General features: G+C 45.0%; 1 protein-coding gene across 5 annotated transcripts in view; it reads right to left on the bottom strand.

The window, feature by feature from the left end:
- Positions 1-6,186: 6,186 nt before the first annotated feature.
- The window catches only part of fgfr2 (fibroblast growth factor receptor 2), a 47,861-nt gene continuing 32,539 nt past the window's right edge, over positions 6,187-21,508 (bottom strand). For all 5 annotated transcript variants that reach the window (XM_030070164.1, XM_030070165.1, XM_030070162.1 and 2 more), the window contains 8 exons: positions 18,678-18,799; positions 17,312-17,422; positions 16,326-16,516; positions 15,115-15,237; positions 13,694-13,764; positions 10,642-10,779; positions 9,448-9,553; positions 6,187-7,829 (listed from right to left, as the gene is read on the bottom strand). In XM_030070164.1, the coding sequence (XP_029926024.1) occupies positions 7,665-7,829; positions 9,448-9,553; positions 10,642-10,779; positions 13,694-13,764; positions 15,115-15,237; positions 16,326-16,516; positions 17,312-17,422; positions 18,678-18,799 (1,027 nt within the window). In that variant the 3' untranslated portion in view covers positions 6,187-7,664. The remainder of the gene's footprint in view (positions 7,830-9,447; positions 9,554-10,641; positions 10,780-13,693; positions 13,765-15,114; positions 15,238-16,325; positions 16,517-17,311; positions 17,423-18,677; positions 18,800-21,508) is intronic.

Genomic DNA, 21,508 nt, shown 5'->3' with positions numbered 1-21,508 from the left:
GAAACCTCTTCAACTCGACGGCTCCCATTGGTGGCTGTTTTATGAAGGCCGAGGATCCAAACTTTGTTCAGAGCCACAGAGCTTGATTTTAAATTCTAGTGGACATTGTAAGGGTTTCCAAACATACCGAATATGTCTTGTTGAATTACAGGGAAATGTGTACAATATGTAATAGTGCAGCCATAATACAATGGCATCTTGGGTTTGGATATTTCGCTCAGTGTAAATAATGTAGCTTCAATTAAGTGTTGCAACCAGCAGATACAAAATATATACACTACTCGGGATATTCGGCTTTCGGGTGAAATTTCAGGATGAACCTAAACTGCATTATAACCTTTACAGGTGAACTTAATGTGACCTTCTGTAAACTTTTGAATGCACATATCCAACTGTTCAATGTTTCAGTACTTTTTACACAAGTTGCTGTTCTCTAACAAGGAGCTTAACGGCAAAATTCACATCAGGTGTTTGATGCTCCAGCTCATCGAGGTCGTATCATTAGGGAACGGCTGCTGGAGACTGGGGTACCTCAAATGGAGTGGCCTGCACTTTCTCAGACCTGAATCCCATAGAAAACCTATGGGATCAGCTGAGTCATGGTGTAGAGGCTCGGAGCTCTGTACCCCAGAACCTCAATGTCCTGAGGGCCGCCCTTCAAGAAGAGTGGGATGCCATGCCTCAGCAGACAATAAGTCGACTTGTGAACAGCATGAGACGTCGCTGTCAAGCTGTAATTGATGCTCAAGGGCACATGACAAGTTATTGACACTGACATTTTTGTTGTGGTATATCCACCACTGTTGTTGGCTTTTGTTTCAAGAAATTGTTTGAGATGAGGAAATCACCAGTGTATGCTTCTACTTAAATGCCCAACTTTCATGATATAATATCACTGTAGCGTGAACATTTTACATTTTCCATAAATTTTACCCAAAAGCCAAATATCCCTAACTTTTTGTGAGTAGTGTATGTGCTATAGTTGAACAATATGGAAACGTCTAACTTTAAAGGGAGTATTTGAGGGAAAAACAGAATTCCAGGGGTTAAAATTGACTAAACACCATTAAATACGGCAAGCGAATTCTCCCGTCCTCTGCAGTCGACCAAAAAAGCAGTCTAAACTCTGCTTAAACATGTTACTTCTTTGGTTCTGACGTTCCTACCCTGTTATCTCACTCCAAACAATTTAACTTCAGCTCTTTTCCACTGGTTCCTCTCCAAGAGCTTTTACATTAGACCTTAGACGTCGCAAACTCAGCATATAAACTAAAGGAAGAGTGGAACATTTGAATTACAATCACTTCAGACACAATTGTGCCATTAGCAAATGTTTAGAGGATCCCTCGGGGCAACAAACCACACACATGCCCTCGCTCACACACACACACACGCACAAACAGTCCAACACACAAACACACACTCTCGGCTTGTTTATCCTTCCTCGCATGAACCAGACACGGTGCCTTGCAAACCCTTAATCAAACACAAGTAGACCCCTCCCTCCCACGAGCACTGACCCAGCGATGAACCATTCATTATCTGCTACTCAACGCGAATGGTAGGTTGGAGAATACGGCCTGAGTGGATACAACATCGAGTGACCCCCCCCCCCCCCCCTCCCCCCTCCGCCTTCTCCCAGCTGGCACATGATAAGACGTTTAGTGAAATGTCTGGTACAAATTCCCAAAATAAAAAATAAGATGAAGGTGGCGGGTGTGCATAAATGTCCTCAACATAAAAATGCGACTGGTAACAGCCTCTCTTTTTTTTTTCAGCCAGAGCTGGAATAATTTGGTGAGGGGAGAGAAAGAGTTATGGGTAGGATTAAGCTGTGGGTTTGGCGGTCACTGGTGGTAAAAATTAAGCATTGTTAAACTTTAAGTCACCCTCTAACTACCTCCACCCACCCGCCGAGTCCCTCCAGTCCTCCAGCTCCCCCTCCACTCCACGGATTGGTGGGGTCTTATCTCCAGTGGATGTGGGCTCCTCTGGCTTCACACAAAGCCCCGTGTTGACATTCCAGAGGACCGAGCCTTATGCAAACACACCAGCTCCCGCCAGATGGCTAGGCAAGGGAGAGGAGGGCGAGGATGAAGGACGCCGAGGAGGACGAGGACTAGGAGGGACAGGGACAGGAAGCAACAGTCAGAATCAGAATGAAAATCACTTTAATCACCGACGACAATAAACGTCAGGGGATCCCGGTGGTTTTGGTGCCTGTTCTGATACACCAGATGGTCTCAGGTTCAGCTCCAGCATTAACCACAGTGTAAAAAAAAAAACGTGCTTGTGCAAGACTCTGAAACCTCCCCTGCTCTCTCAATGTCCATGAATTTTGTCATCACAATGCATATGCTCACACTTTGCATGGACGGCAGCATTTCAAGTGCAATCCATGTTGATCCTGAAGCTAAAATGTTCCTCCTGTGACCCCGCCTCCTTCAGGTTGCCAACGGCTACTCCTTTCGTCTCCCCAAAGTCCCTCAAAGCTCATATTTGAGGGTCGCTGGGTTAATCTTCAGAGTGTTAGGAATCCAAAGAATAAAAAAGCCCCCTAAATGAAAAACTCATTTAGGGCTTTGCCTGACCACGGTGGGCCGTGTTTATCAATGGAAGGCAGGAAAATCTCACTTCCCCATGAGCCGTGAGGCCAGCTGAACACTTGAAGACATTCATACTGCAACAAATATTAAACAGTGAACCTGTGCAGCCAACTACCAGTAGTAGACTTTGGGTGCATTTAAATGCAAAACTATATGAGAGGATGTATAATCATAAATGTCACAATGAACCAGCTTCATGTGCTATGCAGAAATGCAGCTATGCAGAATACAGAACACATTTATGGATGTGAAAAGGTGTAACTACCTGTTTAATAGTGGAAATGATTTCACCCACCTTTTGCTTGCCTTAATTGTCAAAATTCGGAGACGGAAGTAAGGACATTTACTTAAATAACTGCACTTAAGTACAAGTTTGAGTCTCTGGCACAGTACCTGAGTCCAATACCTGAGTACTGGACTTTGTTCAGCTTTATACTTTTACGCCACTTCATTTCAGAGGGAAATATTGTCCTTTTTACTGCACCACATATATCTGAGGGCTGTAGTTCCTAGTTACTCTGCAGAATAAGTTCTCATATGCAAACATAAAATCTGATGGATTGTTTTAGTGTAAACTAGCCAACAGTATATGGAGCGGCTAGAGCTGCAACATTAAAATACGTATTACAGGGTTTTTCCATTATGCTATTTCTATTTTTACTTAATAAATAAAGGATGTGGGAACTTTTTAGAACACTGCCTAAAATCGTAGTAAGTGATTTAGGATCAAAACAACGTAATGAAGACTTGGAGTTTAAAGAAAAACAGTGGTGGTTGTTTGAATTACAGCGATCACTCGCTGAGGGTATAGTTTACAGACCTGTTTATTTACAGCATCACTGTCACTATGCACATAAGTAACACTATTAGTGTAATAATGTTATCTCTTACAAAACAAAAGGTTTTCACTGGAAGTCAGCATGCATTACATCACATCACAGACATCAGATAAAGTGTGTTTGTCTTTGCTAACAGTAGCAATGAGAGATCAGAGGGTATTTGTCAAGATAGAACAATCTAATCCTCTATTTGGTCTCCCTGGAGCTCAGCCCTCCTTGGCCTCTGCCTGTGTGTGCGATCAGCCTGAAGCACAATAGAGAGTCATTCTTATAAAAGTGTGCAATAGCCAGTGTGGATATCCGGCTGCCTTTCTCTCTGCCCTCCCCCCTCCCCACTTTAATGAGGGGTGTATGGTGCTGTGGTTTATCCTGCTGCTCTTTCTTTCCAATCCTCTTCCAATCCTCCAGGGCTCTTGCTGCTTTCTTCCCCTTATTCTATGGAAAAAAGAGGAATGTTTTCTGACTGACTTTTCCCTCCAAGCTCTTTCAGGTTCCGGAGACATGAGGGGACACGTCTAGTGTAGGAAGACTCGGAATGGGATTTTGTGTGCGTGTGTGTGTGTGTGTGTGTGTTGGTGTGTGGGATGATTCAGAACAAGTTCTAGCCTGGTAATTGAGGGAATCCATATTTATGTTCAGGAACACAAAGATTTTTTTTTTCTCAATGAATAGATTCACCCTGCCAAGAATCCATATTGTGGTGTCATTTAGCTGACGAGGTCAATTATCATAAATGTCGGTTTATTTTCCAGATTAATATTATGCAACAAGACTATCCCATTAAATCGTGCTTTGACTTGCAACGCTGTGTCTTCTTTCATATGAACCTGTGAGGAAAAAAAAAACAAAACAGGGCTGAAGTTCTGATATGATTAATACCAATGCAACTTTAATTTCAGAAACTCCCCTTAATGCCACAGCCCACTTGGGTGGCTACGTCATTGTCACAATAAGCATGCTGTGAGAATGTTATTGCTGCGGCTGATATGCATAAATCACCCTTACTAAATACAACTGCGGCCAAAGTTGCTGTTATCAGTTACACTTGCTAGTAAATCAACTTTGATTAACTTACATATTATCAGATAAATCAACTAGTCAATCTGCTGAATTAAATCTGGGCTGATAAGAGAAAAAGGGAAATCAATCAACTAATCAGAGGGCCTTTCAGTCTGCCGGCAGCGCAACAAAGAATCTTTGTCTGATCGAAGTCGGACAGATCCAGACACAAAGACACTCTGTCATGACAATGATGAGATCGCCATTCATTAACAAATTGCTTTACCACTGGCATAAATTCCAACATCTAACTTAATCACATTTGCTGTCTTTGTTCTTGCCGTGCCGAGCACGTCTGCATGAGGACGGGGTGTGTTAGGGCGAGCAAAGTTTGAAGCTGAACTTGGTGGGATTTTTATGCAAAAACACATTTGCCCGATCTGCATGAATCACAAACTGGGGCAGCAACAAAGAGGATGGCCCGTGCCCCACCGACCGAGATGCTGCAGATTTCTCATTTATTTTCTCGTTCTCATTTAATTTCAGATATGACGGGAATTCCCTCTCTTTCTAATGGAAGTGAGGAAAATGGAAACTTAGAGAGCAAAACGTCAAACCTTTCTATGAATTGCAGAGACTAAGCTGTGGTTGATTGTTGAGTCGCCAAGAGGATGTAAAGATTTGGAGATTGAGCAAATTACTGATGTCATATTAAAACATTTAAATCACAAAAAAAAATATAGAAAAAAAGACGAGTGAATTTACCATGACAACATGCACCTATTAAATTGACTGACTGAGAATTGATTAATATCTTAAAAAAAAAAAAAAAAAATCTATGCATTAGGGGTGTAAAACCGAACCATTCAATACATAATACGCCCTACCAAGTGCAGTTACATACACATCCATATGTAACCACAAACGTAAGTGATGGATTACTAAATATAATGAAAGTACTTTGTGTTTGTTATAAATAGTCTAAGTAGACTTTTGCCTTTGAAAGAATATTTGCTGATTTTATGTTGTTATCCCAAATCTTTGAATGTAAAAAAAAGTTATTTTTGCAAATAAGACAAAATACAGAGATCATAAGAAATGGTTCTATTTTTTTTTCTCCCCAATGTGCAAAACAAGTTGAACCGGATCTAGAATTGTGACCCAGGAACTGCAATACAAACCGAATCAAGGGTTTATTGAACCGTTACATGCCTACTGTGCATGTTTTCATATCAAAATCCCATTGCGGCTATATTGTTAAAAGCAGTATATCTTCAATGGTGTCATCATGCTGAACTGGTAATTGTGAAAAAAAATCATATTTTTGAGCAATCATTTCTCCCATCAAATAAAAGTGCCCTTCTCTCCCTAACTGATCATCCGTTGGTTTACACTTTGGAAAGATGCCTCTCTTTTTTAAGCTCCACCCCCGCCAAAAAACTGTTTCAGCAGAAAATACTAAATTAAACAAGAAAGAAGCTCTCAAAATGCTGTTGACAAAGCCAAGGAACAGGACAGACATATTTTTCCATCATTTATTTCGCAAATGTGACATGAACACTTGCCAAGAACATTTTAAAGTTGGTCCAGTAGAAAAAAAAAAAAAAAAAAGAAAAAGAAAAACACTTGAATGATTTAATACTTTGTGTTTCAGCTTCCAATTGTGTCAAGTAAATTTGGAGTCTATATTTAGTCTAAAAGAGCAGATTGCTAGTGGGTATTTCCAAAATCTTTTTTTTTTCTTTCAATCATATATAAATATCCAGAAATCATCTCGTTTCCTAATGCAAAGCTAAGAAAGAGTAAAATGACTGGATAGAAACGGCATCGTCATCTACATAAGAAAGGGATTAGCTGACTATAAAATGTACAGTTTTTAAAATTTAACTTAATATTCACATTCATATATAAAACTTACAAAACCTGGATCTTTCAAACCCTCTAAAATAGCTTTGTTTCTGTTACTGCTGAAAGATCATCTTAAATTACCATACACTTAATGGATTATTTATGTATTATCAGCATCATTAATATCATTTCTTCCATTCTGTTTTTTGTTCTTTTTTTTTCAGACTTTTTGATTCATTTAAAAAAAAAAAAAAAAAAAAAAAAAAAAACATAAGTCAATAAATTAACATGCTACCTCAGTCCCTGAAAGCCAATACTCAACTGTGTTACTGAGTGAGAGCGAGACAGGTGTGTTTGTGAATATCATTGTGTGTGTGCATGTTCATATGTGTGTGTGTGTGTGTGTGTATGTGTGTGTGAAGAGAAATATAGGACACAACCTGTTAGCACACCTGCCTCAAACTCAAAGAAGGAGTGGGGGCGGGGGGCGGGAGGGGGCAGTTCGGGGGTTATTCTGGAGTCCATACAAAAAATAATTCACTGTAAATATATAATATATATTTATACATATTTGAATATATTTACAAATATACCCAGCACTATACAGTATACTGTGTATTGTTTTATCTCCATAATAATTGCAAGGGCTTATCAAGAGAAAAAGAAATGCAACAATATTACAAAATAAACGAGGGCAGTGTCTGAGCGCACTTTCCTCCTATTCCTCTGGTTTGTTAGTCGACGCTGTTTCTCTCAGTCCTCTTTTTTTTTTTTTTCCTATTTGTCTTCCTCTTCTAGTCCCTTGTTTTAAGTTCACAACGGTCCATACATTCCTCCAGGAAACAAATAACAGTCTTGGAATGCCAGCCACTGGAATGGGATGCTGTCGATTGCAAAAAATGAAAAAAAAAAAACTCTGGGTATAAACATGAGAACCAAAATAAAAGTGTGTGTGTGTATGTGCATATGTGGAGGGAGGTGAGGAGGGATTGCCTGGGAATCCATGTGTCAGTCCATTCAGTCAGTGGAAAAAGAGCTTCTGCATTGTCCCTCCTCTCTCCTTAAGACCTTGTGTGAGCGTGTTTGCGTGTGTGTGTGTGTGTGTCAGTTCGAGCGTGTGTTTGTGTGTGTCTGTGTGTGTGTGTGGTCGTGTGACAGCAGCGCTGCCACCAGCCCAGTCCCGTCCGGGTCCGTTAGTCCATTAGGAGCCAGAGGCGGTGATGGGGGGGCAGGAGGTTGGGAGGATGTGGAGCCGGGGTGTACGAGTGTCTCTGTGCTATGCGGGTGTCTGTGTGTGTTTAGGGGGTGAGGGATGGGGCAGATCGGGTTGGGGGTTTCGGGAGCGGGGGGTTGAGGTGACGGGCGGGGCGGCTCATGTTTTGACACCCCCGTTGATGTGCTGGTACTTGGGGAGGCAGGGCTCGTCTGGTAGAGGGTCGTGGGAAAACACCGAGTCGTCGCCGGAGGAGCAGGAGCTGCGAGTGTCGGGGAAGCTGGGGGAATACTGCTCTGTTGGGGCGCACAGGTCCAGATACTCCTGCACACACACACACACACACACAGAAAGAGAGAGAGAGAGAAGAGGGAGGTGGGTGAGATAATTTACACACAAACACATGCTCATATGGTGAAGAGGGGGGAAAAAAAACACCTAGAAAGAATGAGAGGACCAAGCAGGAGAACATAAATATAGTGCTGGGACCCAGACAACGAGAACAGGGACTTTCCAGAGGAGGGTGAAAAAGGCGGAGGGGGGGGGGGGGGGGGGGGGGGGGTGGAGAGGAGTATCACCTTCATTATGATATTTTTGTAAACCATACCAAATCACCCTGGAAGCTTTTATGAAATGCTGGCCAGGCCGACAGAGAAAATAATCTTAAATCTGATCCTGTATGAAAATATTTGCAGGAATAATAGGTAATAAATTGTGCGCCGGAGAAGTGCTGGACGATCCAGCGTGGCTTGGACGTAGCGCGGCTGACCTACTTGTCGTCCCAGTCCACTACAAAGTGCTTCAGTGTGTTTGAGGAGCCGGGGAGGAGAGGGGAGACCGGAGGGCTCGGAGCGGGGCGGGGAGAGACACGACACCCCGGCTTTCATAGCCTCGCTTCACATCACTTTTCACTGCAGTCCAAACAAACATAACATCTGACATTGGAACGCCCAAAACGAGTGCCACAGGATGGATGGAAAAAAAAAAGAAAAAAAAAGTGGCTAAACAAGTAGGCCAGTGCTCTGGCAAGACTCAGCGCTCACCCCCAAAAAAACAGAGGAAAGATGAAAACCCCAAGAAATTCTGTTATTAATTTTTGACTTGGTCCAGTGTTTTGTGGTTGTTTTGGTCTTTCATCTCGGCTGAGGCACCCTTTTTTCCCTCCCCCTCGTCTTTCATGGCAGTTATTGGGAGTAGTTTGCGAGGAAGACGAGTTCTAGGGCTTTGCTAGAAAATGCGTGCTGGCTTCCATTTTCCCAGCTCAACACGAGGAGGCTCACATTACTAAAGACCTCCACATCTGCCAGCGGTTTGGGGCAGAGGGAAAGGGAGGGGGGGGAAAAAAAGACGAGAAAAAGGCGCTTTATTACATTTCAAAAGTTCAAACTCAAAGTTGGGCTTTTTGGCATAAATACATGAAGTCCCGGTCCGAAAGCAGACGAGTCTTGACAGATTTCCATCCACGGCCTCATTTCAGGCCTGCGCACGGATATCACACAAGACAGGGAGGGAATGGAAAGAAACACAAGCCATTACGGGGAGTGAGGCATGGCTGTGATGATTGGGCAACTTCACTGGGCCATGGCCGCCACATTGGGCCTGGATCAAATCAACCGGCCATTTTTTCTGGTCACCATTAAGGTCGAGTGTCAGCAACGATGCTTCTAATGCCCCTAAAGCTTTCAGCAACAAGCAGTTGAACCTTGCCTGCCCTGGCAAGAGTGTGATTTGGTTTGGATTGGGAAATATGTTACGATGTGTAGGAATGCATCATATTATTCCATTTCATTGTTTTGAAATGCCAGACTTGCCAGGAAATTCAGGCTTGGCTTGTACAGCGAGGTCTTTGTTACCGCCCTGAAAACATCCAAGGACTTAACGGGATAGGAGGAACTCTCAGTCGCTGGTAAGTGTGAGCAAAAACGACAAGAGAGGCGCTCACCTCGTTGGTGCTGAGGGTGAGGATGCGATCCAGATCCTCCACTAGCTGCTTGAAGGTGGGTCTCTGGGATGAGATGGCATGCCAGCAGTCTTTCATCATCATGTACCTAAAAGACGGAGAGAAGAGAAGAGTAGAGAGAAAGTCAGACTCTGTTTTGTTCAGAAAAAGAGCGGAGCGAGGAGCGAGGCTACGGCAGCTCAATAAAGTGATGCAGGCATTATTCTTTCTGTCCAAATACAAGCTCTGCCCTGCCAGGCGCCACCGTTCAACTCCTCATCTGCCCTGTCTTCGAGTTTCAAAGATTGTCTGTCAGCAGCGGCTGAAATGATTTATGCCTCTGGACCCAGGTGTCTCAATATCAAAGAGTGAATCCAAACAGCAGGCTGTGTCTGACACCATTTTACTTTCTTACAACTTGATGGCCCGCTGCTGATCACAAACATGCCTGCCAGTGCTTTGGCGTTTGTGAATGCTGTAATGTGTGTGTCTGCGAGTGTGTCTTGCACTGCCACTGTGTCTGGCTCGACTTTGTCTCCAGTGTTCTCCATCAGCCTTCTCAGTGTGGCACCATGGCGGGACTGTGCCATTGTCTGCTGACTGGAGAGGACCTACTGTGAATGACGACATTGATCGCAGCGAGTTACAGCTGTGCAGAGGCCTGAGAGAGTGGACACTGAGCTCTGGAGTCATGGATCTGATGGACACTGGGATGGCATCAGAGTCTGGATGTAAGAGTCGGAGTTTACTTGGGCGGCAGATTGGTTAGGGATGAAGTGAAGTGACTGAAAGGCTGCTGGTTTGATCTCTGGACAGTGTACATGGGAAAGCTATGGTGTCTAGCGCTAACAAAGACTTGCTTGCAATTAAGGCTGGGTAATATGGAAAAAATCAAATATCACAATACCTTTAACTGAATGCCTCAATATTGATATTGTAGGAATGACTATTGGTGCTTTTGTAAGATAAAGCAGTTAGAAGCAAATAACAGTACAGCTAGAACAGTTTAATATGTTCAGACAAGTGCATCTCCTCACTACAATACGGCCTTTAAAACCAGGAAAGCACAACAATCCAAAAACCTTAGTGACATCTGGTCTTCTATCACAATATCAGTGTGTCGTTCAGCCCTACCTGCAACACGCCTTTGTGGCTGCATCTGTTTGGGGGGAAAAAGAGCAAAAGCAAAGCACTTACAGCTCATTGGTGCAGTTGCCAGGCTTGTCCATGCGATGGCCCTCTTTGAGCAACTTGAAGAGCTCTTCAACGGGGATGCCAGGGTAGGGGGAGCCCCCCAGGGTGAAGATCTCCCACATCAGCACCCCAAATGACCAGCTGGAGAGAGACACAACACGAATACAGTTACAAACACAGACAAAAAGAGAGCAGCGAGGCCAACATGGCAATAAGGATCAGCTCTGTCATCGTCAATCTGCATCGATCCTAAATATTATGAGGCCTGCGGAGTGTAATGCAGCACGCTTTACTTGAACATTTATGTAGATAATTCCCATGTGGCCGAAAGGTGGAAACAACAGTGTGACTATGGCCGTGTCAATGCCCTCTTTCTGCCGTCTGGTGGCTTGTGGCACAGACTCGCTCCCACTGCCACTCTGGCCTGATCTCAATGATAGCTTTTGTGCCCGGCTGGACGGTCACACTGGTTGGCATTGTCCGGTCACACCATACCAAAACAAACAGTGGACCACCCACGGGAGACAAAAGAGGGAGCGAGGAGGGCGAGCACGGTTCCGGCCTTCGCTATTACCTATTAACCACTTCCTCATTGCACAGCATCCAACCATTAACCATCAATGACTCCACGCCGCCGATATCCATCAATGTCATGACGCATATTTGCAGGAGAGATTGTGTGACTAGTGTATCTCAGCAGTGCATCAAATGAATCATTCTTGCACTGAAAGCACTGCTCGGTTTGTGTCTGCAACAAAGGGTGTATTATAACACGCGGAGACACTTGTGTGCATGTACACAAACACACACACACACACACACACACACACAGTGGGACAACCACGCTAGCAGCACGGACAAGCAGGTTGGACTTTTATCAAGCCTTCCATCTGTTTACACAACCAGCCCTGGGTTTGTCCTCCCCTCTATCTCTCCGCTCGTATCTCTCCTGTTTGTTGACACATTCATCTGCTCCTTGCCGCGCCACTTTGTATCCATCGCCCAGCTCTTGTCGCGGCGGCGTCCCGTGCACACCTGCACCCACCCTTGACTCCCCTGACAAACACGCATCCACACAGCAATGCACATAAACGCGCTCCGGGTCGCTAACAATGACCTGGCATATCCAACCCTGCCTACTCAGTGCAGAAATGAACTTTGCAAATAAACACACACCTAACGAATTATAAAAAACACATACCGCAGAAAACACTTTTTTTTTTTTTTTTTTTACATCTCCAATCAGCACAGATCAGCTACCTTTTACTAACAAGGTGAACATTCCCATCCATCTCCCTCATATTCCCTTCATGTTTCAAGCCCTTGGGTTTGATGTTGCTCTGCTGCAGATGTTCTCTACATTGACTGAAAGCCACATGAATATGAATGTCAGCGAGCCGATCGATGCACATACATCAGCAGATTCGATCAAAACATGATGATTCGGGGCCCTGCCGAGCCGCTAGAGGAAGGTGTAAAGATGACCGGAGCGGACACTGAAGGTTCTCATGTCGTTTGGGAACCGGGGTATTAGCCTCCACCCCCTTTTGGACCCCCCACATTGCCTCATCCAAGCCTTGGCCTGGATGTCGTCTCCCTGGACTCTCCTCTCTTACCTAAGAATGCCTGTGACTACCTCCGTCTGCGTCCCCCGGGGGCCATTTTGTCAAAACAACACGGGGGCGGGTTTCATTGGAATTCATGTATTCATTTAATCTGATGTCATGTATAGATCGAATGCGCTACGAGAGATGTTTGGGAGATGTGAGCCCCCCCCCTCCTCTTCTCCACTTCACCCCATGCCTCGCCTCCTCTTCCCCTCTTCATATTTCCGATGTGAAAAAGCCAATTACTAAAAGTGAGTGATGAAACGTAATTAGTGGTGAACGTGGCAAAAAAAGATACAGCCGCCGCTGGCTCCCTACACACCCCCGATTATTGATTGGGGCTGGAACATGAACGGCATCATGCGTACACACACACGCAAACACACACACACAGACGTGCACAGAGGAGTGATTCCTTCGATTCAAGCGCTTAACTGAGTAGGCGCTATGTTGTGTGTGCTACTGGTGTATGACTCATAGACACACACACACACATGCAAAATCTCCTTTCCCAGGGGTCAGCACGCAAAGCATTTATCTAATTGCCACACACACTTTCTGCCGCCAGTGTCTGGAGCAGAAACTTCAAACAACACTGTCAGAGCGCATAAGACTCAAACACCAAAAAGAGAGGGACGCTCTCCCTTTGTTCTGTTTTTAGAATGAGTACTCTTGAACTTAAAAAAAAAAAAAAAGAGAGAGAGAGAGAGAGAGACAGACGGGTCAGCCATTCACATACCAGATGAATGAAAATAAGAGCGGAGGGTTGAAAGGAACGGGGGGGGTAGAAGATTATTTTGATCGTGGAACGGGCCCAGAAAGATGAGCCACATGTTCAAAGTGTGGCTGAATGAAGAGAGGAAAAGTGCAGACGGGATGGTAGGGGGTGAAAGCTGGAGGGAAGGAGGGAGTCGGAGGATGGGGCCCGGACTGGAGGGCCGCAGTATTGTTGCGTTCAGACATGTGTGAAGGCCCAGGAGGAGGGGAGACTTCCGCACCGAGCCGGAGGAGCGAGGGTGAGGCGGTGGGGAAGAGGCGGCGGTGGGCTCTGGCTCCTTCCAGGGCCCTTTGAAGCCGGCCAGATTAGTAACACGGCATTGGCTACAAGTCTAGCGTGAAATCCTCACTTTCTCCACAGACCGGCCAGCGCTGGCCCCCTAAAGCCCGCCACCCCCCCCCCCACCAAACACACACCAACTCTCCACCAAAACACCTCACTGACTCCCTGCGCCTGCACCCCTCAGAAACTGACCGCTGAGCTCCACAAACAAACACACACAAAAAAAAAAAAAAATAGCCGTGATTCTGTGTTTTTATTCATGAGGGATAATGAGAATGCAGTTGCTGGGTTGATATCTGTGTCACCAATGTGTGTAAGTGTAGATTGGAGTGTGTATGAGGGCGCGAGGGATACAAACAGTGTGTGTTTGAGCTGTTTCAGTACTTACACGTCACTCTGGTGTGTATACACCCGGTCGAACAACGCCTCTGGAGCCATCCACTTCACCGGAAGACGACCCTGTGGAAACGTACATGCACACACACGCGGGTCAGAGGTCAACATGGTCAGTAATAATAAAGTCACACGAAACACACCCCTGGCGTCCTTCATTTTTCGTCTGATCAGCATGTCTTAATTCGTTCATTGACCGCCGGGGGATTTAATTTCTCCGAGAAAGGGCCAAGAGGTGAAGGCAGCCTAATAAGGGAATGAGGCAGCAGACGAGAGCGACTGTCTGGGTGGAGGATTTCCCAGAGGAACATGGACACTGTTACGGCAGCAGAGCTGATAAACAGGGTCACAGATAAAGGGGAGAGTTTATCTCTACGTGCCAATAAAACACTGGGCTCGGGAGTTAAATGCAGCTGACATGGTGATCCAGGTCAATACCTCTGTGGTGGTTTAATAGCCGGGATAATCTCATCAGACACTCAGTACTGGTAAATGGAGGGGTTCTGAAATAAATCTACATGAGGCAATGAATAATTTTAGTTTGAATTCACTTTCATCAAAAATGTACATAACCTTGCATATACAGAACAACTCTGGCAACAAGTGGTATGACAGAAGTATGTAATATTACTTATTAGGGAGGTTTTCATTCAATGCACGAGAAGCATGAATGTAAAATTAAATACTTTTCATAGGTTAATACACAGGAACAAGGCCACTGTAAAGCCTAAGTGTTTATCTTTTCTATCCCCTTCCTTTGAAAAGAATTTGTTTTTGAGTTATCTCCCTTATTAAATATTATTAAATATAAGCTAAATAAACAAATCTCAGGAAAGAAATGTAGGGCTACAACGATAATGCTGTCTGGAGCAGCCTCATGCGGGTTGTCGTCATTGTCGCCGCCGCCATTGTTCTCATCATCATTACCACCAGTATCATCACATATTGCTGCTGTTGTTGTTGTTGTCAAGCTCGTTCTCAGCATGATTGTGCATGTAATGAAAAGGCAGCCATGCATACCAAATGAGGACGGGCCAGCAATGCTGCTCTGTGGTGGGAAAGAAAGATACCACCGCTCCACTATGGAGATGTCAATTATGTTTAAGCCCTCTCCCTCTTGCTCTGTCTCTCTCTCTAGATAATAGTATAAGTGTCTATGGAGCTGAAGGAACAAGAGACCGGGGGACAAACAAGACAGAGTCTCCAGAAGCACGACATTCACAGACGGCCTGGGAACCTACGGCTTCTGCCAAGACACCAGCCGAGGGAGCGGGAGAAAGAGAGAGATGCGGGGAGGGAGTGAATTAAGAGAAAGAGGGACACAGACGGACTAATCTCACGCCGTGGCCCCTCAAACACGCTCCACTCCCTCAAAGCATGCCGGCTCGGCGTGCAAGGTGCAGGTGGAAAACTCACGTTGGTTGTCTTTTTGTAGTAATCGATGTTATGGACGTCCCGGGCCAGGCCGAAGTCGGCGATCTTCATGAAGTTGCTCTCTGTGACCAGGACGTTTCTGGCTGCCAGGTCCCTGTGTATACACTGGGATGATGGAGAGAATGAGAGAGGCACAGGCGGAGAGGGGAGGAAAAGAAGACAGGTCAAAGAGTGGAAAAAGTGAGTGGGAAGCGAGAATAAGACAGTTACTTCATTCTGCACATAAATAAACAGTGAGACAGTGTTTACTAGGGAATGAATGAACAAAATCATTTTGACAGATATTGATTCATGATTTTAGTGGGTTGTTGGCATCATAGTTTTCATTTTCACTGAAAAAAAAAAAAACTATTAAAATGATGATGATGTGATTTTTCCTGTGGTCCGTACCAACTGTTCTACATTTCTACTGGAATAATCCCACGTTACCTGTTAAATTACAGCTTCTGCATTTTGGATATTGCACTTGGCCGTATTGCGACTTAAACAATATAGTGAATATTTCCTCAGCCCTGTTGTTTACAGTGTTTTTTTTTTTGTTTTTTTTTTGCTTGAAACTGTGTCACAGTGTTTGCGGTGCATGTAATCATCAGGAAAAGTATTGCACAGAGGTAACGCTTGGTTACTGAGCCATGATGCGATTGCATGGTGAGCATGCCTGGATAAGTAAAGATTCCTTGCATACTTTGTCAGACATATGGCAGGAGTTGTTTGTATGCATAGGTACAAGCTTATCCATGTGTATGTATGTGTGTGTGTGTGCATATGTGTGTGTGTGTGTGTGTTCTCTAGTGTGTGTGTGTCTCTGTGCCTGTGTGTGTATGTGTGTGACAGTATGCTGTCACATTCCAACAGTGAGAGGGAGCGTGAGGGGTGCGTTTGGCCAACATGGCCGTTCCCCCATTGTGAAAACTTCACAATTCTTCAGTTGTCTGCACAGACGGGCTTTTGTGGTGGAATGAGAGACAATGCAGGGATTGGGCGGTGGGGCAGAATAGTGTTTTTAGGAGACAATATTCCCACAGTGACGCACAAACTAGTTCTGTGCGTAAAACCTTCCTGGACACAGCACATCAGACGCCCGGTGCACTGGCACAGAAATCTGTCTAGGCAGCCACGGGGGTTGGATGTGAGAAAGAGACATTTGTGTGTCTGCGTGTGTGTGTGTGTCGACGCCTGTATCCTCGTCTCACCTTCTGCGATGCCAGGTACTCCATGCCCCGTGCCACCTGGTAAGTGCAGGAGACCAAGTCTTTGAAGGTGAGCTGCTCGTCTGAGACGCGGGCGATGTCGTAGGAATATTCCATGCCGGGGGGCCGGCGGGCGCGGAGGTACTCTCTCAGGTTGCCCTTGGAGGCGTACTCCACTATCACATACAGCGGGCCTGCACCGAAAACACAAACCCAAATCACCTCTGGAATTTTGTCATTAACTTTTCCCCCATAGCAAGAAATGTCGCTGCAGTCTCAGTGTTACACGCTGCAATCACAGATGAGGTTAATGGCATACACAGTTAAGGGCCAGTTTCACCTCTGTGTGTGCAGCATTGACTTTGCTTACTACAGTTCATGGTAATGCTTTGGTGGAGTATAGTAGCCATCTTGCATCATATCACAAGCTTCACAGTGCAAATGTTGGACAACCAAAGGCAAAATTGCTACCAATGTTCTCATCTGTAAGTTGATTTTTTTTTTTTTTTTTTTTTTAACCAAAATAATGCTCTTTGAAGAGGATTCTGGGGGTAAAGTGAGCACCCATGTGACTGACAACAGCAAAGCAGTGATGTTCATGATTATTCACTGCTGTGCTGGATTGCTTTTGCTTTTGGAAAAGAGATGCACAGAGGTTGAAAACTGAGATTGCTAAAAAAAAAGAGCAAGAGCTGAAAAGAGGAAGCTGCGGAGATGAATGGTGTGTCTTCTCTTAGTGACAAGACAAACTGTCTCTTGATAGAATGGGCCTTAATAATTTGAGTTTGCAGTTGCTTGCTGCAGTTTCCGAAAAAGGCCAGAGTGATACGTTTGCCCTATTTAATTATGTGTTTAATCAATCAGGCAATGACATTCAGAGGAACATGCAGCACTACTTCACTGCAAGGACCATTTCGGGCCCTAAAACTCGGTACACGTCCTGCAGTGGAAAATTGGTGCTGTATGATGTCATGGCGTTCCCTACTCACCGTCTTGTGTGCAAGCCCCAAGAAGATTGATGATGTTCTTATGTTTGCCGATCATCTTCATCATCTCCATCTCTGACACCAGGTCAGACAGGTCCTTCTCTGTGGCGTCATCTGCAGCAAGAAAGGCAGGATTAGAGGCTGGGATGACAGGGTCAGCAAATGAAGCACATGCCAGTCATCTTTCCCCTGATTTGGCACCCGCTCGCCGCCCCGTCAGGTAACAGCTTGTTTTATAGGTGCTTGTGAGATTAAGTAGGGCTGACAGACAACGTGGGCTAACGTTACAGCAGCGGGACGCTCCTCACACAGACGACAGAGGCATCCTTTCAGCTGTGGGGAGGAGTTGAGGGGAGGAATTAAAAACGTTTAATCAATCTGGACTCATCTGCGGTACAGGCTCCTTTTTCATGGGGCTGATTGAGCCAGACGGTCAGAAAGGCATAGCCTGCATTCCTCTGCACCATTACCTTGCCTGGCTTCTCTGGGAGGACTCGTTCTAAAGAGGAGATTTCCATTGTCAAGGTCGGTCCACTGGCTGGCTGTTTGACCCGACCCCCCTCTCCTCCCCTGACGAGCCCCTCCTCCACCCACCTTTATTAATTACAGCAGTGTTGCTAGTGTGACTTGCCTCTTTGTGTGGGTGCTGACTGAGCTCTAGCCAGCTGCTGCTTTGGGGTCAGGTATGTGACTGCTCCTCACCCTTACCCCTCCACCCACCCAACCCCCTCCAATCTCTCACTCAGCAACCACCAATAACGAATAACAGTCCTAACAGCCTCGGGCTCCGCCTTGCCCCTCGCTGAACCCTCATTGGAGCACGAGCAAGATCTTATGGCAGATTTATGGCTAACACACACAGATGCACACACACATAACTGCATGCATGTGCATGAATGATGGATACATTTTTCAAGTAACAAGTTGCAGTAAAATCCAACTCACCTATGAACTGTACTCAAACTGACATAAAATATCATTTTAACTCAAAGCCACTGGCTTGATTTTAAGTGACCCCAAAGTTTACCTCCACATTACCACTAGCCAGGTGCATCAAACGAATACAATCATTGTACAGTTTAGACCAGGGTACTGGTTTATGATCTAAAATGCCAATATTTACCTTGTTTTTTTTTAAAATATCTGATATTGGCATGTCCATGTCTTCTCTTTATGGTATGAAATAAGTTATTCTTGTGCACTTTCTTTAAAAGTACATCTCTCATCTTTTAATTCGGCATTTGCAATATTCTCTTTGTTCATGTTTTATTCAAATTCATTCAATTCATTAAAAAAGATTGACTCTTGTAACTGTTTTCTTGTTATTTTTTGCACAACAGTTTTCAGATTGGAAGATGTTGCTGCTTACCTTTGAGCATCTTGACAGCGACAGTCACAGCTTCCTTGGGTTTGTCTTTGTCGATGCCCAGGGCTTCTGCCATTACAACCTGGCCAAAGCAGCCCTCGCCGAGGGGCTTGCCCAGGGTCAACCTGCAGGCAGCAGACAGCGAGCACAGTGTCAGAAACACCAGGACAGGGAAAGAACAAACGATAAGCTCAGAGCTGAAGGTGGCGGTCGATTAACTGCGGAAACACAAACTAAAACCCATTTGACTTAATCTGACTGCAGCATCGAATCGCTTTCTGTGTTGCAGAAATAAACAGGTTCGAGAGAACGTGAGAACGAGAGAGGGAATGAAACCAGGCACCAAGCCAGATTCTCAGCCTCACCCTGTGTTCTTTTTTTTTTTTTTTACTCAATCTCTCTCTCTCTCTCCCCCCTCTCTCTGCAATTCTCTCTTCGTTTGTGATCAGATCGTGTCTGTGAGAGTGCTTTATTGGCGCGGTGACTGCAGCCTGTGCCAGGGCAGTAGGTAGGAAGGCAGAGACAGCAGCGATAATCACCTGATAAAGTGAGGGAGAGGCACTCGTCTCTAAACTGTTTACTCTGCCTTGGCATGTTCCAATATACACTCTTTACAAGTCATTACACAGGGTTTAGCGTAGTCCTGACACATTAGCCACTGACGGATGGAATGCTGGCTTTGTGCTGCCATACAGGTGGGCCTGAGCCTCACTACAATACCAAAGGGAAATTTAAGCACTATAACAATGTAAGCCGTGTCACAACACCTGGTAGAGCTAGAATGAGTGCCCAAACTCTACAGTGCCAAATGGCAGCGAACAGCCCAAATCCTCACACACATTCTCTTGCACTACTATCCATCATACCCACAGCACCTCTCTGACCCCTGACCCAGCGGTGCTCTCTGGTGGTTTCTTGATTGACAGGTGTTGGCCCGCCCCTCAGCCCAGTGTCCCGGCTGTGTAAACATTCACGCTGCACGCCGCAACGCCTAAGGCCCGAGGCCGGCGCCTTGTCACAGCAACACAATCCCATATCTGTCCACACACACGGACACCACGCTCAATGGCAGCCATTCTGTGCATGCAGGCACGCATAATCGATGTTATTTTTTCTCCACGCCAAACCACAAACTTTCACATTCCACAACGCTCTGCAGTCCCAACACAACGCTTCGGGCAGTGGAATGACAGACGAGGATTGCAGAAGGGGCAGAAGGGATAAAGACCCAAGGAGAGAAATACAGAGCGATATATTCAGCCCCGAAACACTCCATGCATTCAGTATGTCAGATCGATAATATACTGCCTTCTTCATCAGTTAAGATCAAAATGTTTCACTTGCATGCTCCTCCACACGTGCATGGAGTTGAATAATACCTCAGGCTTTCGGTGATGAGTGGCGATTGCTTTTTGATCCAAACTGATTTTTACAACCTTTTAACAACAGACAGACCTTCATATTTATGGTTTGGCATTTTCCCTGTTCTTCTAAAGCAAAAGGGCCTTGAGCGGGCGCCGAACGGCTATAGCCTTAGCCGTCCAATTAAAATCAAACCTAAAGTTTACCGCTGGCCGCTACAACTGTGACTAACCGAAACCCTCAGCAGCTCTAATTCCTCTGGTATGAAACCACGCAAACACTCCTTGTCCAAATATGCAGATGAAAGCTGTGAGAGAAGCCCTTCTACTAACCACTAATTAGCACGGCCTCGTTCCTTAAAATCACTAGTATGAACATGTGTGAGTGTGCGGGTGATGCAGCAGTAGTACTGGTAAGGCAAAGGGGGCAAGGTGCCAACTTCAGGTCATTCTCCTACTGCTCCAACAGATGAATCACTGCCCTTTATCACCGCCGCCACAACCATTACTCACGCGTTAGTCATTGCTGCCTGTTGTCTGTAACTGTTAATGGCACACTTCACCCAGAACAATAGTTATCTGATCACTGAGCAGCGAGGATACAATCAACCAGAAGGGCATTGTGCAGCACTCTAGGTGTTATCGGCTACAGTAATGTGCCCTGTTACACACAGATAATAGTCATGGCATGGAGGGCGAGGGCTAAGGGTGTAACGCTAAACATTATGTCACATACGGTCCAGTAGCCGCACTGCATGCAGGCCTTAAGGACCGACGGCACTACTGTGACTCACCATGAAGATGAAAGTGACTAAACCTGGCAGATTAGCACTTTAAAGATTTTTTTTGGGAGGTGGGGGGCGGAGGGCTTTATGGACGAGCTGGATCCGATCTACATAATGATGCGTGCATGTGCATGTGAAGTGCAAAAAAGAGGGAGGTATGGCTTGTTACATGTTCTGACTTGCAGGAAAATCTAGCTCGGATCTTCAAATGGGAAAAAAAAAAAAAAAAATCCAGCTTAATGAGTCACTAAATGTGGCATCGAGTGTTTAAATTTTTATGTTTTTTCCTGAAATAAAAAAAAATATATAATTTCACTCGTTTCCAGTGAAGATTCTGATTGCCTTACTTTGCACTCACATGTAAGATGTTGCTCTTTCACTGCGTTTTTGCACACGTTCACACTCTATCTTTAGTGCAATGTACGATATCTTCATCTTCTTATTATATTTGTGCTATGTGTCATTGTGTGATTCGCTGTTTTCACGACGCCTTGCAGCAAGAAAATTAAGATCTAAACTGAGATGAATTTAATTTATTAAATAATTCTCTTGCATGAACTGTTATTTTCTTGGCACTTGTGAGTCACTCGCCTAATTCTAGCTTTTCTGCTGGAGGAATAATAAAAATAAGATTTCTGGAGTCAAAAATAATCAATGATAGCCAGAATTAGAGGAAATGTCACTTAGC

The sequence above is a fragment of the Myripristis murdjan genome, chromosome 15 (assembly GCF_902150065.1).
Source record: "Myripristis murdjan chromosome 15, fMyrMur1.1, whole genome shotgun sequence".
NCBI lineage: Eukaryota > Metazoa > Chordata > Actinopteri > Holocentriformes > Holocentridae > Myripristis > Myripristis murdjan.
The sequence above is the reverse complement of the archived record's forward strand: the minus strand, read 5'-3'. Positions and strand labels throughout refer to the sequence as shown.